The sequence below is a fragment of the Neoarius graeffei genome, chromosome 28 (genome assembly GCF_027579695.1).
Source record: "Neoarius graeffei isolate fNeoGra1 chromosome 28, fNeoGra1.pri, whole genome shotgun sequence".
Taxonomy (NCBI): domain Eukaryota; kingdom Metazoa; phylum Chordata; class Actinopteri; order Siluriformes; family Ariidae; genus Neoarius; species Neoarius graeffei.
Window position 1 is genome coordinate 17,390,066 of NC_083596.1, and position 17,780 is coordinate 17,407,845.

At 40.3% G+C, this 17,780-nt stretch overlaps 1 protein-coding gene across 1 annotated transcript in view; it reads left to right on the plus strand.

The window, feature by feature from the left end:
• LOC132875429 (carbonic anhydrase 4-like) overlaps positions 1-17,780 on the plus strand; it is a 78,851-nt gene that overhangs the window by 31,779 nt on the left and 29,292 nt on the right. The window contains exons 2-4 of the mRNA XM_060912206.1: positions 15,269-15,313; positions 15,425-15,589; positions 17,141-17,286. Of these exons, the coding sequence (XP_060768189.1) occupies positions 15,269-15,313; positions 15,425-15,589; positions 17,141-17,286 (356 nt within the window). The remainder of the gene's footprint in view (positions 1-15,268; positions 15,314-15,424; positions 15,590-17,140; positions 17,287-17,780) is intronic.

Here is a 17,780-nt window from a genome sequence, read left to right on the forward strand (position 1 = left end):
GGAGGCCCCGGGGAAGACCCAGGACACGCTGGAGGGACTATGTCTCTCGGCTGGCCTGGGAACGCCTCGGTGTTCTTCTCGAGGAGCTGGCCGAGGTGTCTGGGGAAAGGGAAGTTTGGGCTTCCATGCTTAGACTGCTGCCTCCGCGACCCGGTCCCGGATAAGCGGAAGAAGACGAGACGAGACGAGAGATCTAATTCAAAGGGACATATTCACATTCAGTAGCTGATTTGATATGTACATTTACATACATTAAATCTGTGAATAAATATTTCATATTTCTCCTTTTCTTGTCGTTGTGCGACTTGACATTTTTAAGGGGAAATCTGTCTTTGTTTTTATGAAAAAATATAGAAATACTATTTGAATTTCCACTAAACTAACATAGACACAAACTAGACACTTGTGAAAACCTGGTGCAAGCATTTAAAATACTTTATGAAGACATTTTTGAATTTTGCTCATTACAGACCCTATTTTGTCACTGACCCTACTAATGCGACCTTAATTTACATTATATATTCTATTGAAATTATGTCACCAAGGCAGTAGATTTGCGATTCAAATACAATTTCTCACACCCGTTTCACGCGAATAAACAACACAACAACAAAGGCTTCAGTCAGCATTTTTTTATTAAATTATACTACAAGTGTAATGGTACTTATTCTGACTAAATTTAAACAAAAAAAACGAAAAGAAAGAAATAAAAAGATGAATCACGCAAACGACTCATCTGAGTCGGCTCTCTATGTTCATCTAAAAGAGCCGACTCTTTGGTGAACGACACTGTGAAGAGTCACTTCGGAACAGTGATCGTTGGTTGAGACTCCTGTGTGAGGTGCAGAGTGGAAATTTCTAGAAATTATCCAACATGAACAGTCTGCTTTTGTATTTTCTTCTGGCTTTAGTTTTTAAAGCCTGTATCTGTGTGGGTGAGTGAAGAGAACGTGAACAGGATAGCTGGGTTGCATTTTTCTCTTGACTAGCATACGTCATTTTTTCACTCAGGGTACACATTTCTGTTCCAAAATGGTCATTTTTTGAAAGTTTAGTTTTCAGATTTTTAGTCAGTACATTTTGTTTCCACATATCTTAATATTATAGTGTGAAAATTTAATGAGGGATCTTCATCTGAGTTCAGAAGATATGGACTGTTGATCAAGACCACCGTTCCGGTGAATTGGTGGGGGCTAGGGAGACTACACCAGTGTATATTTTTTTCCACAGAATTAAAAAAAAAAAGAAAGATTTAAAAGGTATAACGAGATTTTTTTTCGCAGTGCAGTTTCCATCAAATCCTGCGCTCTGATTGGCTGGCGAGCGGGTCTGTATCCTGCGATACGGACCCCAGTTGCGGACCTCTGGCGACTCGCTCGTTCACAACAACAAACAACATAGTAGAATTTTTTGTCAACATTTATCTTTTTTTTTTATTTTTTATAAGATTTATTTATAAGATTATCAAAAATCTTATACATTTTTGCCAGCATTTCTCAGGAGAATAGCATTAATTTTACAGCGTGGGTAGTGATAACGACAGCCTTCACAGCGAAAGCGAGTTTTACTACCCTGAGGAAGAAGAAATAAAAGAAAACATTTCAGGAGAAAGCTAAAAACTTCTAACTTGTTAACGCTGAGCAAAAACATGGCTGAATCCTGAATGACTCCTTTTTGTATAAATAGGGGACTACATAGGGCGGCACGGTGGTGTAGTGGTTAGCGCTGTCACCTTACAGCAAGAAGGTCCGGGTTCGAGCCCCGTGGCCGGCAAGGGCCTTTCTGTGCGGAGTTTGCATGTTCTCCCCGTGTGCGTGTGGGTTTCCTTTGGGTGCTCCGGTTTCCCCCACAGTCCAAAGACATGCAGGTTAGGTTAACTGGTGACTCTAAATTGACCGTAGGTGTGAATGTGAGTGTGAATGGTTGTCTGTGTCTATGTGTCAGCCCTGTGATGACCTGGCAACTTGTCCAGGGTGTACCCCGCCTTTCGCCCATAGTCAGCAGGGATAGGCTCCAGCTTGCCTGCAACCCTGTAGAACAGGATAAAGCAGCTAGAGATGATGAGATGAGGGGACTACATAGGTGGCAAAATGTAGTTTTTTTTTCCTGCCATGGAAGTGCACTTGTATACTGAGGAGGAAGCCATTTGCATTACAGCCATGAATGAGGATTCAAAATAGCATTAATTTTACAGCATGGATAGCGATAACGACAGTGTTCACAGCGAAAGTGAGTTTTACTACCCTGAGGAAGAAGAAATAAAAGAAAACATTTCAGGAGTAAGCTAAAAACCTCTAACTTGCTAATGCTGAGCAAAAACATGGCTGAATCCTGAATGACTCAATTTTGTATAAATAGGGGACTACATGGGCGGCAAAATGTAGTTTTTTTTCCTGCCGTGGAAGTGCACTTGTATACCGAGGAGGAAGCAATTTGCATTACAGCTGTGAATGAGGATTCAAAATGGCGGCTCGGTTTTCCCTTTCAGGTGCTCTCGTTTTCTGTTAGAATTTGGTAAAGAAAAAAATAAATATATTATTTACCCAGCTTAAGGTCGGTCCATATGGTGAAATACCGTGACCTCGGCCTTGAATACTGACCCCAGCCCAGAGGGCCTCGATCAGTACTTTCAAGACCTCGGTCACGGTATTTCACGATATGGACCTCCCAGCTGGTAAATAACACGTGTGTGTGTGTGTATGTGTGTGTATGTATATATTTTATTGGAAATATTATGAAATAAAATTTGTCTAACACTTTAAAATGAACATATTTGTAAACATGTTCATAACTTTGATATGACACTCTTGAATCTTGATCGCTAAGAGCAATTTTTTCACATTTTATTATGAGATAAAACAAAAATACTGCTAACAGAAGTGATTTGGATATTTTACCTAGTTCTTTATTGATTGAACACAGAATCAAATATCTTTTCTCACGAAGAAACGCCTAACGAAGAATTGGGGGCTACGGAGACTACATTTCTCAATTAAACCACTACTCAGCGCAATTACTTCAAGTCTGTAATGACTAAAGGCATTTTTTACCTTTACTTCTCATGGTAATTATAAAAACATTATGGGAAATTCTTTAACCCTGATTAAACCCCGAGTTTAGAGAGGGCTACGGAAACTGCATTGCTTTGTCCATTATCCCAGTGAACAATTTCAATGAACGCTGAAAAGTGTTGGTGCCTTACAGTCAACAAATTTTTTTTCTGTGCATTACTGTATTCCTACATATATAGAGATTGAAACTACCAAAATGGATACCATTAAAAGAATCAGTGATTGAATTTTTGGGTTCCTTTTTGAGAACACTGACAAAACGTCATTTGGCATAACGACAGACACATTATTAAAGAACTGTAAAATTTTTGTCAGGTGATAAATGACTCCTTTATATGCATATATTAAATTAAGCAGAGATACTACATCATTTCATATCAATCTTATCGCACAAAATGCACTAGAAATGTGGGATTTTGTATGATGTTATATAGTTCAATGTACAGTGGAACAGTATAACATGCCAAAACAGCCCTAAAATGGACCAAAAAGGCATAAAAAATGAAAGAATCAACATGGAAACAAAATTTTAAAAAGTGTTCTCTGTGGTGATCCGATGACATTAATGTAAACGTATAAGTTTAATACAAGAAACTTGACATGTTTTTTTAAATACACCTGCATAATGTCTTATTTCTCCAAATGTGTACCCTGAGTGAAAAAATGCTGTTAACTAAGTTAGCTGGTATTAACTAGTAGTAAATGTTTGAAACAGCTATAGCATGACACAAATATTCATTTAAATGGCGTGTTAGGGGCGGCACGGTGGTGTAGTGGTTACCACTGTCGCCTCACAGCAAGAAGGTCCTGGGTTTGAGTCAAGTGGCCAGCGAGGGCCTTTCTGTGTGGAGTTTGCATGTTCTCCGCGTGGGTTTCCTCTGGGTGCTCCGGTTTCGTCCAAAGACATGCAGGTTAGGCTAATTGGTGGCTCTAAATTGACTGTAGGTGTAAGCGTGAATGGTTGTCTACGTGTTAGCCCTGCGATGACCTGGGGACTTGTCCAGGGTGTACCCCGCCTCTTGCCGATAGTCAGCTGGGATAGGCTCCAGCTTGTCTGTGACCCTGTAGGACAGAATACAGTGGTGCTTGAAAGTTTGTGAACCCTTTAGAATTTTCTATATTTCTGCATAAATATGACCTAAAATATCATCAGATATAGGACACAAGTCCTAAAAGTAGATAAAGAGAACCCAGTTAAACAAATGAGACAAATATATTTTACTTGGTCATTTATTTATTGAGGAAAATGATCCAATATTACGTATCCGTGAGTGGCAAAAGTATGTGAACCTCTAGGATTAGCAGTTAATTTGAAGGTGAAATTAGAGTCAGGTGTTTCAATCAGTGGGATGACAATCAGGTGTGAGTGGGCACCCTGTTTTATTTAAAGAACAGGGATCTATCAAAGTCTGATCTTCACAACACGTTTGTGGAAGTGTATCATGGCACGAACAAAGGAGATTTCTGAGGACCTCAGAAAAAGCGTTGTTGATGCTCATCAGGCTGGAAAAGGTTACAAAACCATCTCTAAAGAGTTTGGACTCCACCAATCCACAGTCAGACAGACTGTGTACAAATGGAGGAAATTCAAGACCATTGTTACCCTCCCCAGGAGTGGTCGACCAACAAAGATCACTCCAAGAGCAAGGTGTGTAATAGTCGGCAAGGTCACAAAGGACCCCAGGGTAATTTTTAAGCAACCAAAGGCCTCTCTTACATTGGCTAATGTTCATGAGTCCACCATCAGGAGAACACTGAACAACAATGGTGTGCATGGCAGGGTTACAAGGAGAAAGCCACTGCTCTCCAAAAAGAACATTGCTGTTCGTCTGCAGTTTGCTAAAGATCATGTGGTCAAGCCAGAAGGCTATTGGAAAAATGTTTTATGGACGGATGAGACCAAAATAGAACTTTTTGGTTTAAATGAGAAGCGTTATCTTTGGAGAAAGGAAAACACTACATTCCAGCATAAGAACCTTATCCCATCTGTGAAACATGGTGGTGGTAGTATCATGGTTTGGGCCTGTTTTGCTGCATCTGGGCCAGGACGGCTTGCCATCATTGATGGAACAATGAATTCTAAATTATACCAGCGAATTCTAAAGAAAAATGTCAGGACATCTGTCCATAAACTGAATCTCAAGAGAAGGTGGGTCATGCAGCAAGACAACGACCCTAAGCACACAAGTCGTTCTACCAAAGAATGGTTAAAGAAGAATAAAGTTCATGTTTTGGAATGGCCAAGTCAAAGTCCTGACCTTAATCCAATCGAAATGTTGTAGAAGGACCTGAAGCGAGCAGTTCATGTGAGGAAACCCACCAACATCCCAGAGTTGAAGCTGTTCTGTACGGAGGAATGGGCTAAAATTCCTCCAAGCTGGTGTGCAGGACTGATCAACAGTTACCGGAAACGTTTAGTTGCAGTTATTGCTGCACAAGGGGGTCAGGCCAGATACTGAAAGCAAAGGTTCACATACTCTTGCCACTAACAGATATGCATGGGTGCAAGTTTTCCGGCATGTGCTGGAAGCTCCGTTTTTTTCGGTTCTGAAAAAGTCATTTTTCCAAATCGTGTAAATCCGTCGAGATTTTCGGGGGGGGGTATGGGGTGGCCCTCTCACTGTCTCACTCTCAGCGTATTACCTGGTTACCGCGGTACAGTCTCTGCACGAGACAAATCTTTTCATCTCATGTTCGCCACAAACCTCATTCAATTTATACGCCGCTCACCGACGAGCGGTCCTGACTAGCCCGTTGTTTCACGGTGTTATACATGTGTGATATCATGTTTCACGCACGTAGCACGTTGTTCGACCAAATCAACACCGCTATTCCCATGAGTCGCCGTTTCTTTTGGTGCAAGTTAGAATGGTGCTTTTGATTTGCTCACTGTTAACTGCCGTCCAATGGAATTTCAGCTTTTATAATAAGCCTTATTTCGCTTCCCTCCCTTGCGACAGATCCACATGCTTTGCCTCTGGTTGCTGATCAAAATGTGTCAAAATGAAGTTTTTATCGGAAGGCTCCAATACAAAAGAATTAGAAAAGACGTCTTGAAATAAATGGAGATGGGAATGGTGAAGCGAGTGTGACAAAAACGGTGACAAATGGGGAATATGGCTGAGAAAACCGGACGTCCCGGGAGTTGCGTATTGTGACTGCTGTTCAAAGACCATCAAGTACGGCTCCAGCTGGAAGAAGGGACTTAAAAGTCACGCCAGTGAGACTAATCACTTTTCTGATTTTTGTGCTATGTAGTAATAGGTGAATTCAAAACATTTATTGGTGATTTTAAATTGTCATCTGATATTGTGTGATGTGCAAATGCAATGTGCTTTCTTCTAGAATTGAAATTATTCATCACAAGTATCTGCTTTTATAAACTCTTTTTTTTTTTTGACATTTGATTACCTTTCAATTATGAAATAAAAGTAAGGTAGGTCTTGAAATAAGTTTAGCTTTTTTATCATCTTTTCTAATGTGGCTGTTAGGTTGAAAACTCATTTGTAGTCAGTAATGGATTATAAAATATAGATATTTTTGTTTATGGAAAAAGCTGAATCTTGTTATATGCTAAAATCCAGGAGTTTCTGAGGACATCAAGACATTTGGCCCCTTATTTTAACTCAAGCTGTGTATATATTGTAAAAAAAAGGTATCACAGCAGAAGCATATTAAAAATGGTTGTTTCAACATTTAAATTAGTAGTTGCTAGATGTTTTGAAATGTCAAGCCTTGTACTTGAAATATTATTTCAGATGAATTGATGAAATCATGTATTAAACATTTGATGTGAATATGCAAATCATATAACTATTAATATAATAAATGATTGCATGAGAGACAACCATTTTAACTTGTAATTTAAATTTTTTTTCGAGCCCTAAGGGGGACTCACCCCCCTTTGTAACCCCCCCCCCCCCCCCCCCCCGCATGGCAAATGAAACAAAAATATTATACTTGTAACCCCCCCTGCATGCAAACCCCCTTTGTAACCCCCCTTGCATGCAAATGAAACAAAAATATTATACTTGGTCTTTTATTTATTAAGGACCACGTATAATATTTTTGTCTCATTTGTTTAACTGGGTTCTCTTTATCTACTTTTAGGACTTGTGTGAAAATCTGATGATGTTTTAGGTCATGTTTAAGCAGAAATAAAGAAAATTGTAAAGGGTTCACAAACTTTCAAGCACCACTGTAAGTGGCTACAGATAATGGATGGATGTCGTGTTAGATATGTCACTGACGGTTTCTGTCAGCTTTTTTTTTTTTCGACTATGACTTTCTCTGTTAATACTTAAAATTATTTTCACTTCATTTAAATTCGGGATAGAGCAGCTAGTTATAGTTCAGTGAGTCAGATCATTTGGCAGAAATTCTGGAGGAAAACCTGTTTGAGCCGGCCAGAGGTTTGAGACTGGGACGAAGGTTCATGGTCTAGCAGGACAATGACCCTAAACATACTGCTAAAGCTACACTGGAGTGGTTTAAAGGGAAACATTTAAATGTCTTGGAATGGCCTCGTCAAAGCCCAGACCTCAATCCAATTGAGAATCTGTGGCATAACTTGAAGATTGCTGTACACCAACGCAACCCATCTAACTTGAAGGAATTGGAGCAGTTTAGCCTTGAGGAACGGGCAAAAATCCCAGTGGCGAGATGTGCTAAGCTAATAGAGACATACCCCAAGAGACTTGCAGCTGTAAAGTATTGACTTTAGGGGGGTGAATACCTGTGCACGCTGCAGATTTCTGTTTTTTCATCTTAATTAGTTTGTGTCACAATAAAGCAACAATGTGCACCTTTAAAGGTCTGATGACACGAACATGACTCTATGCAATTTCTTAAATAAACTATACAACATGGCAAACGTTAGATTTCTGTTATAATTACGTGAAAAGAAGCTGTTGTTACGCGAATATCCAACTTTTAATTGCACAGCGCAAGAAAACTGGGTCCGTGGCTCGCGGCCATGCTGTGACATCAGCAGAAGAACACGCTGCGGTTCACTGGCTGTTCTACTCAATGGAAATGGCGCATGAAAGCGCCAGTCTACTTGGCAGCTGGCATCACAGTTCTGAACAAAAGAACAACCAAATACTGGTACTTTAAGCAGTGATCATGATGGCATGATTTTATCTGATTTTAAATAAATGAGATTGATGATAATGTGAATGTTCACATCTAGTACATACAAACTCTGCAGCTTCTGATTCAGCAGCTGCGTCATACTCCGCAAAAACATCAGCAAGAACCTACAATATAAATGGAAATGCAATACACTAAGCTCAAATGACTTTTGGAAAGTATAATTTCTAAATTTCTCATTCATTCATCTCATTATCTCTAGCCGCTTTATCCTTCTACAGGGTCGCAGGCAAGCTGGAGCCTATCCCAGCTGACTATGGGCGAAAGGCGGGGTACACCCTGGACAAGTCGCCAGGTCATCACAGGGCTGACACATAGCAGACAACCATTCACACTCACACCTATGGTCAATTTAGAGTCACCAGTTAACCTAACCTGCATGTCTTTGGACTGTGGGGGAAACCGGAGCACCTGGAGGAAACCCACGCGGACACGGGGAGAACATGCAAACTCCACACAGAAAGGCCCTCGCCGGCCCCGGGGCTCGAACCCAGGACCTTCTTGCTGTGAGGCGACAGCGCTAACCACTACACCACCGTGCCGCCCTAATTTCTAAATGTTTTCTACATATTCTTGAAGTCGGTCATCGGGGTACTTGCTACCGTTCCCTAACAACGCATGAAGAAGGGTAAAGTGTAGTGTTGCTACGAGTACTTGCTAAAGCCTCCGGTGGAAGATCCTCAATGTGCTGATAAGACATACAGTTCTATATAACACACAAGTGTCACGATAATCACAAAACAGATGCAAATTGTTAAAATACGTAATTTTTAAGCAATCATGTACTGATCTCTTCTGAATAGAATCTATGATAGCCCACCCTCTTTACCCTTTGCCTCTCATTGCTAGGCGGGAGTTACATGAAAGCCGCAAGCTTTCACAAGCAAATACATGACTGATATCACGTTGACTTTATGATTACATTTATAATTATCATGAATGTGTACTCTATGATGTGTACTCTATGAGCACTCTGGAGCGAGTCACTTCCAAGATGGCCGCGCAGACCGCATGGTTACTGTTTTTAGCATCATGTCGGAGCACTCTATAGCTCTACGTACCTTTATCTTATGTTGTTTCTCAACACATGTTCTGACAGTTGGACTGTCTTTGGAGGAGTCGCCTTGTCCCAGGCGACTGCTGGATCCGGCATAGCTACTAGTAGACCCCCTCCGGAATACTGTAGGCACTGCTGATGGTAGTAACACGTTTGTGCTGAACTGAACACCCAAGAGATTCTTTTAAGCTGGGAAGGGTGTCAAAACAATCCAAATCGAAGTGTTCAGAGCACAGCATGGATGTTGGTGAGGGCTCACACTTGTCACGAGTGCGCCTGACTTGCTTCACCCACTTCGCATGCAGCTCGGGATCTCTGGGAAACTTGAATAAACTTACCCCATCCTTGTGGGTTTTGGAGCAAAAGCCGGCAACACAACGCGAAGGCATAATAACTATATATATATATATATATATATATATATATATATATATATATAGTGGGTGCAATCAGTTAATTATTAAAATTAAGTGATCAATCTCATTAAATCAGTCTCATTAAATTTTAAGGTTAATAATTAAAATGAATCAATCCCATTGAATCGTTTACTTTGACTCATTTGAATTGAATCATACCATAGAATCAGTCTCATCTGAAGTGAATCATTCAGTGAATCATTTAGTGAATCATACCATTAATCCTGATGCTTAATAATAAATTACCAAACAGCTAAATTATGATATATTTCCAAATTATTACGATCACTTACCATATCACCTTTTTGAATTCTTTGAGAGATTGGGGACTTAAGAAATATTGGAACACCAACAAGATGAATACACACAGCTTTGATAATAAATGGATTTATTATAACAAAGATAAAAATGGATAATTAATATATACAAATATGATATGGTGTGTGTATGGCCTAGCTTGTTGCTAGCTAAAACAAAGGAATGTTATCTAAATAGAACAAAGGATTAGCTCTGTTGCTAATGTGTGCTTGTGTGTGTGTGTGTGTGTGTGGGAAGGACTTGACCATGTGTTTAGCCTCGTGTAGCTAACTACACGTGGTGGAGGCCTAGATTAGCCTTGTGTTGCTAGTGTGTGTTTGTGAAAGGCCCTATGGCCTAGCTAAAGTGTGTTTGTTAGGCATGGTGAGGCCTACTGAGCACTTGTTGCTAAAGACAAGGGTGTGTTTGTGAGTAGCCACGTGGCCTGAACAAAAAGCTAGCTTGTGGATTTCTAGCTGAGGTGTGGTTTATCAGGCCTGATGGCCTGCTGAGCACATGGTAGGCCTTGATTAGCTTTGTGTTGCTAAGCAGACAAAGGGAAGCTGTAGCTAACCCACTGGCTCATAATCATACTGAATCCACTGAAATCTTGATGAGATCAAGATGTATAATAATGAAATTAAAATGTTAGTAAGAATAAGAGAAAGAGAGACATGCACAGCCTATTAAAACAAATGAGATTAAACAAACAGAACAATTCAATTCGACACGCTGCATGTCTAATAGTGTAATGAATAAACCTGGGTTTAAATTCACACTTTCAATAAAGCAACTTCCTAAAACTAGCTTAATTATTATGCCCAAATATATTTTACTCAATATCTTGCCTCTAGCAAAGTTCTGAGAAGATGTTCGCCGTTGCAGAGCTTCGCTGTTCATGAAGCACGTGAGTCGATTCCGTGGGTTGATTCCGTGGACAGAGAACTTCTCTTGATCCGACGCGTCATTCGTGATGAAAGGAAAGTCTCTGATTAATGTGCACATAACTTCAATCAGGAGGAATTCTGGTCGCTCCTAATTACAAATTAAAACTGCGTTTGAGCTGCAGTCGTGACGTCACTTCTAATACGAATAAACCGGTTGTAACTCAGGTTGAGTTTAAAGATCGCGCTATTCTGGACTTTTACCTTGGCCAGTGGTTAAGCACAGACGCGCTGGATGGTGAATCTTGCAAGAAGGAAGTGTTTCGGGTTTGAGAGCATCTCTTTTGTGCGTCTAGATTCCATGGAATCCGGACACGAGAGACAAAGAGCAGAGCTTCCGCCTGGACTTATGCGCGCATGGCGGACTGACGTAGATGATCCGGCCCACGCGTGACGTAGGTCACGCGGAAGAGGACTGGGCGTTGTAGTTCTTAGAGACAAAATGGCGGCATGATACACATATATATATAAAATAATGTATAATAATAATAATAATGATAAACTGAACACCTGTCGCATCAACAACAAACTGGTAAGTGAGGAGGAAGATTCTTTCGTTGACGTCATATAGCCCCTCCTCCTCATTCGTCTCCTGGGTGCTGCAGCCCCGTCAAATTTGCCCAAATAGCCTCGTTTATCATAACTTGTAAAATAGACGCCTTCGTGAATTAATATATGGATCATCGGGAATTACTTTTTATGTTATAAAACATCGACAAAGATGTCAAAAACGTGTCATCAGCCCTTTAAAGTGGTATGCATGTTGTGTAAATCAAATGGTGCTAACCCTCCAAAAATCCATCTTAATTCCAGCTTGTAATCACTTTAGATCACTTTCAAACAAGTCATTTTTAATTATTGATCTTATTTGCAAACACAATCTTGATTTTTTGCTTCTAACTGAAACATGGCTGGCTCAAGCAAAGAGTGCTACCGCCCTTATTGAAGCAGCTCCCCCAAATTTTAATTTCATGAGTGCTACCTGACATGGGAAAGGTGGAGGGATCGCAAATATATTCAAAGCCTCTTTTCAATGTAAACAGTCCTCACTTGGTGATTTTACATCCTTTGAACACTTATGTGCACTTGTTACATGCTCTCCTAACATTGTTATTAACTATTTACAGGCCTCTGAGACATTCAGCCAAAGTTTTTCTGGAAAAGTTTGGTGAACTGTTGTCAGTCATTTGCTTAGAGTTTGACTGTCTTATTATATCTGGGGATTTTAACTTGCATGTAGATAATCCTGAAAACACTTATGCCAGAGAACTACTTGCACTTATTGACAACTTCAACCTAGTACATGTACAGGGGCCGACCCACTCTCGTGGTCATACCCTTGACCTCGTTATCGCAAAGGGTCTCACTGTTTCTACTACTGTTGTTGACCTGGCCTTATCTGATCATTTCTGTGTTTTCTCTGATGTTTCGATGTCCCGTCACATTCAGAACAGCTCAACGACTATGGGTAGGAGAATCATAAACGACAACACGTGTTCTCTTTGAGCAAGCTCTCTCACAGATCTCAACTAAAATGTCAGACTCTGTAGACGACTTACTGGAAATTTTTAATTTAAATATGACCCCAATTATGGATGATATTGCTCCATTCAAAATCAAAAGTGTCAATGACAAGCAGAAAGCACCATGGAAGCAATACCCAGCTGTTAAACTGCTAAAGAGAGAATGTAGGAAGACTGAAAGAAAATGGTGCAAATCTAAACTTCACATCCATTATCAAATCCATAAAGAGATGCTTTGTAAATATAATTATGAAATTGGTAAAGCAAGACAGTCTTTCTTCTCCAACATCATCAGCAAGAATATGAACAATGCCCGTGTGCTATTTTCAACAGTAGAGAAGCTAACTAATCCCCCACCACAATTAGCACCTGAACTTCTCTCAGTTAATAAATGCAATGAGTCTGCATCCTTCTTCAAAGGTAAAATTGATAAAATACGGCAGAATATTGCTCATAATATATCTCAGTTGCAAATAACTGAAAAGCTGCAATCACCTAGTCTGGCTAACGCGACTTCAAAGCTCTGCGAGCATTTGGTCTGGCCAAGATATTCAGCCCAACCATTTCCCAGAGCCCGTGGTTGACCCGCCTCCCTGAAATGCCTCAGTTTGCTACTGGTCGAAGCCAGAAAAGGCTGTGACGAAGCTTAAACCAATTGCATCACTCTTTCCTCTGACGTATGTGACGCGACGATAGGATTCTCGCTTAGCCCCATTGATTTGGCTACTAGCGGGGCTAACTGGTAGATTAAACTCTTACCGAAGCCGGTCGGGAGCAAGTTGAAAACATCCTTCCTTTCAATAAATACCTCCAGAGCTGCTCTTTGCTCCATTTTCAATGAGAACTTCCCGTTGGATGCTTTCAATACAGCATGATTCTGTAAACAATCTATGGCTTCCGGTTGCAGTTCTACTACGTCACTGCCTTGAACACGCCTCTACCCAGGGCCGTTGGAGATGCTCAAAGTTGATTGGCTCCTGATTTTTCCGGAGCTTGGAAGAGCTGGAGATAGCTTGCCTGGCCAGACTAAGCTCGCAACAGGCCCTCGTGTTGCGTCACGCTTAGGATGGGCGGGCCCAGGCTAGCAATCACCAGTGACACAGACAGACATTTTCAACACAATGTCAGAATTTTGTTTGATTGATTATGAGACTCTTGAAAAAACTCTACAAAATCTCAGTTCCTCAACATCTGAATTGGACATTCTGCCCACCAACTTTAAGTCTGTTCTTCACCTCATAATTACAGATGTGCTTCAGATCATAAATACATCCCTAGAGACTGGCATTTTTCCTGTGTCCCTGAAAAAAGCCGTTGTAAAGCCCCTACTTAAAAAGAATAATCTGGATGCTTCAGCATTGAACAACTACAGGCCAATATCAAATCTACCATTCATCGGGAAAATCCTTGAAAAAATTGTCTTCAATCATTTAACTGCCTTCTTGATATCAAACAGCTGTTTTGATAACTTTCAGTCAGGATTTTGTGCCAATCACAGCACTGAAACAGCGCTGATTAAAGTTATAAATGACATACGTCTTAATACTGATACAGGCAAAACATTGGTCCTGGTGTTACAGGACCTCAGTTTTGATACTGTTGATCACAACATACTGCTATATCGACTTGAACACTGGGTTGGGTTGACTGGTAAAGTTATCAATTGGTTAAAATCATACTTAAAAGATAGAAGCTTCTTTGTTACCATGGGAAATTGTACCTCAACATCAATGTCCTTGACCTGTGGTGTCCCCCAGGGGTCGATCCTTGGACCATTACTATTCAACCTTTATATGCTCCCACTTGGACAAATTATCAAGAACAACTCAATTTTGTATCACTGCTATGCAGATGACACCCAAATTTATTTTGCTCTATCACCTAATGATTATGCCCCCCTTGAATGTCTCTACCAGTGTATCGACCAAATCAACAACTGGATGTCACAAAATTTTCTTCACCTGAACACAGATAAAACAGAAGTAATTCTATTTGGGAAAAAAGATGAAAGACTCAGGATTACCACTATTCTTGACACAAAGGGGATTAAAACAAAAGATGTGGTTAAAAATCATGGTGTTTTCATTGACAGCGAGCTAAACTTTGACAGTCACATGAAAGCAATCACTAAATCGGCATTTTATCACCTAAAAAACATTTCCAAACTAAGAGGACTTATGTCAAAAAATGATCTGGAAAAACTTATACATGCCTTCATCTCTAGTAGGGTTGATTACTGCAATGGCCTTTTCACAGGCCTGCCAAAAAAGACCATCAAACGACTTCAGGTGATTCAAAATGCAGCGGCTAGGGTTCTCACACAAACAAAAAGAACAGAGCACATTACTCCAATTCTAAGGTCCCTTCACTGGCTTCCAGTAAGCTACAGAATTGACTTTAAAGCATTGCTGCTGGTGTACAAATCTCTAAATGGTACAGGGCCCAATTACCTCTCTGATATGTTGCAGCGGCCTAACCCAATCAGATCTACCAGATCGCAGCAGCAAAATTTACTGGTAAAACCTGTTGTTAAAACAAAGTGTGGTGAAGCAGCTTTTAGCTACTATGCAGTACAGCTATGGAACCAACTGCCAGAGGACATTAAAAATGCTCCTGCTGTTGGCAGCTTCAAATCTAGATTAAAGACCAAGCTGTTTTCAGATGCTTTCTGCTAACTGATAAATACCATCTTTACCAACAGCAAATTCAAATATGGGATTTTCAATTAATGCGCAACAGTTTGGGGGGAAATGTATTGGCAAATCATAATCTGCCTGTCACTGCTGGCATTTTTTTCCCCCTCATGCAGATTGGTGCTACCAGTCCCAGATGTCCTGTACTCAGTCATGCAAAGGTAATAATAGATAAGTGATCATGGTAGATGATTGTTTTGTCCAGTAGCTCCATATAACTTTTAGCAGCTAAAATCTTATCTAATCCGGTTAAATCTCTCTGTTGTGTGCAGGGCCAGCAGCGTGGAATGAGATGACTCGTACGTGCGGTGGTAACAGACAATCTCCCATCAACATAGTGACCAAGAAAACTAAGCAGGATTCCAGTCTCACCGCATTCAAATTCACTGACTACGACAAGACTTTTAACACCATGCTGAAGAATACTGGGGAAACTGGTAATCCTGGACATTTCTATACACTTCATGTACTTTAGAGTGATAAGAGTGGAAGTGGAATATATATGGAAACAAGTGGGCACTCCTGTGATTGACAGGTGTGTCAGAAGGCCTGAAAGGGAAACCTGGTGGGCTGTGTCACATTTTCTTCCCATATCCACATGGGTTTTCTCTGGATTCTTCAGCTTCTCTAGTTTAGGAAGTCACTGCAATGCCTTCAGTAAAGATATTAGATATAGTATGCAAAGTTTCTAGAAAAACAGGACTCTTATTTTGGAAAATCAGCAGTTCTTCATCAGCTGTGTGAGCAAAGTGCTGGGATTTTATAGCATTGCACTATTTTAAAGCACATACAGTTACCTAGGAGTCTAAAAAAGTGTCTTTATAGCATTCAGTAAGGTGGATGTGTCTTCTGGAGCAAACCCTAATATATGACAACAGCAGAATGCTTTGTAAACCAGCAGGCCTCTGGGCACCAAGGCGTAAGATACAGATAACCAATCTATTGATAAAACGAGGTGTGTCTAGTCTTGTTCACGTTTCTGTGAAGAAACTCAGTCGTCCAGGTACATAGTAATCTGTGGTTGGTTAGAAGAGAGCAACTGGACTTGCTTGACGATTCTTGAAAACGTTTCGCCTCTCCTCCGAAAGGCATCCTCAGTTCTGTCTGTCTACTAGGGAGTATCCAGTATTTATTCTCTCATGGATCATCATAGAATCCGAATCATAATGCTGATGGCTGCATTGTGGGTGGCTGATAAGATGTCATAGACACCCACCTCTGTTCAGTGATGGTCGTTCCAGGTTGACAAAATCTGCCAGTTTTCTGGAAGTCCTCTCATACTCCCGCACCAGTCGAAGGGATCTCGTCCCAAAGTGTGTTGAAACATATCTGTGAAGAAACTCAGTCATCCAGGTACATAGTAATCTGTGGTTGGTTGAAGAGAGCAACTGGACTTGCTTGACGATTCTTCATTTTTGTCAACCTGGAACGACCATCATTGAACAGAGGTGGGTGTCTATGACATCTTATCAGCCGCCTACAATGCAGCCATGAGCATTCTGATTCGGATTCTATGATGATCCATGAGAGAATAAATACTGGATACTCCCTAGTAGTCAGACAGAACTGAGGATGCCTTTCGGAGGAGCGGCGAAACGTTTTCAAGAATCGTCAAGCAAGTCCAGTTGCTCTCTTCAACCAACCACAGATTCTTGTTCACGTTATTCTCTGTAAAACACTTATGAATATTCAAACAGCTATTACTAAAATGATTTGCATTTTGCAGTCCAAAATCTGATCATCTCTTCCTTGATCTCTTAATCCATTAATGTTATGTGGGCAATTATGCAGTAAAAGGCTTTTTTGTTGTTGCTTTCTTTTTTTGTCTGTCATGTCTGCACAGTCATGACTCTGAAATTAAGATTTTCAAGGCTTCTGAATATATTTTCAGAATGTTCCTTGTCATATCCCTTTCATCACATCGAGAGGCAGTGTTTCCTTCAGGGAAACGCGTGTCTGTTTTAATCACCTTGCTTGTTTCCTTGTAGTTTCACTGGATATACCTCTTGGGGCCTCTGTGAGTGGGGGAAATCTCTCACAGACCTACAATGCTTTCCAACTGCATTTCCACTGGGGCAACAATGGTAGTTCTGGGTCTGAACACACACTTGATGGAGAGCAGTATCCCATGGAGGTACAGTCATGATTCCCTTTAGCACACTGAGCACCAAGCTCGTGCTTTAACCAAATAGGGCTTTATTGAGCAAGAGGAACTGTTAAATATCTTTTGAGACATGGTGTTACATATACACATGGTTTGGGAGGAAAATGAAACACTGTTGTTATGAGTAGCACGCTGTGTGAGCACAATCGCTATCAGGCGCGTTAAAATGTAAATAACTTTTCTAGAATTTCACCAAAACTCACTGAATTTTCAGCATTGTAAGAGAACTCCCTAAAGTATTATTCAGCAAAACCCCAGAATGATAGCACAAATCTAGAATTTTTAACAGAATTTTAGTTGTTAAAATTTAACGTAATTATGGACATCACGCGTAACATTTACACCTGTGAAAAATCACTTTGAATGCTGTTTTGAAAGTTTTGATCAAATATTCTCTATAATAAAAAAATCGCTTAAATATTATAAACACGGTCTTTTAATGTATCAAAAAATAATTTTGATAA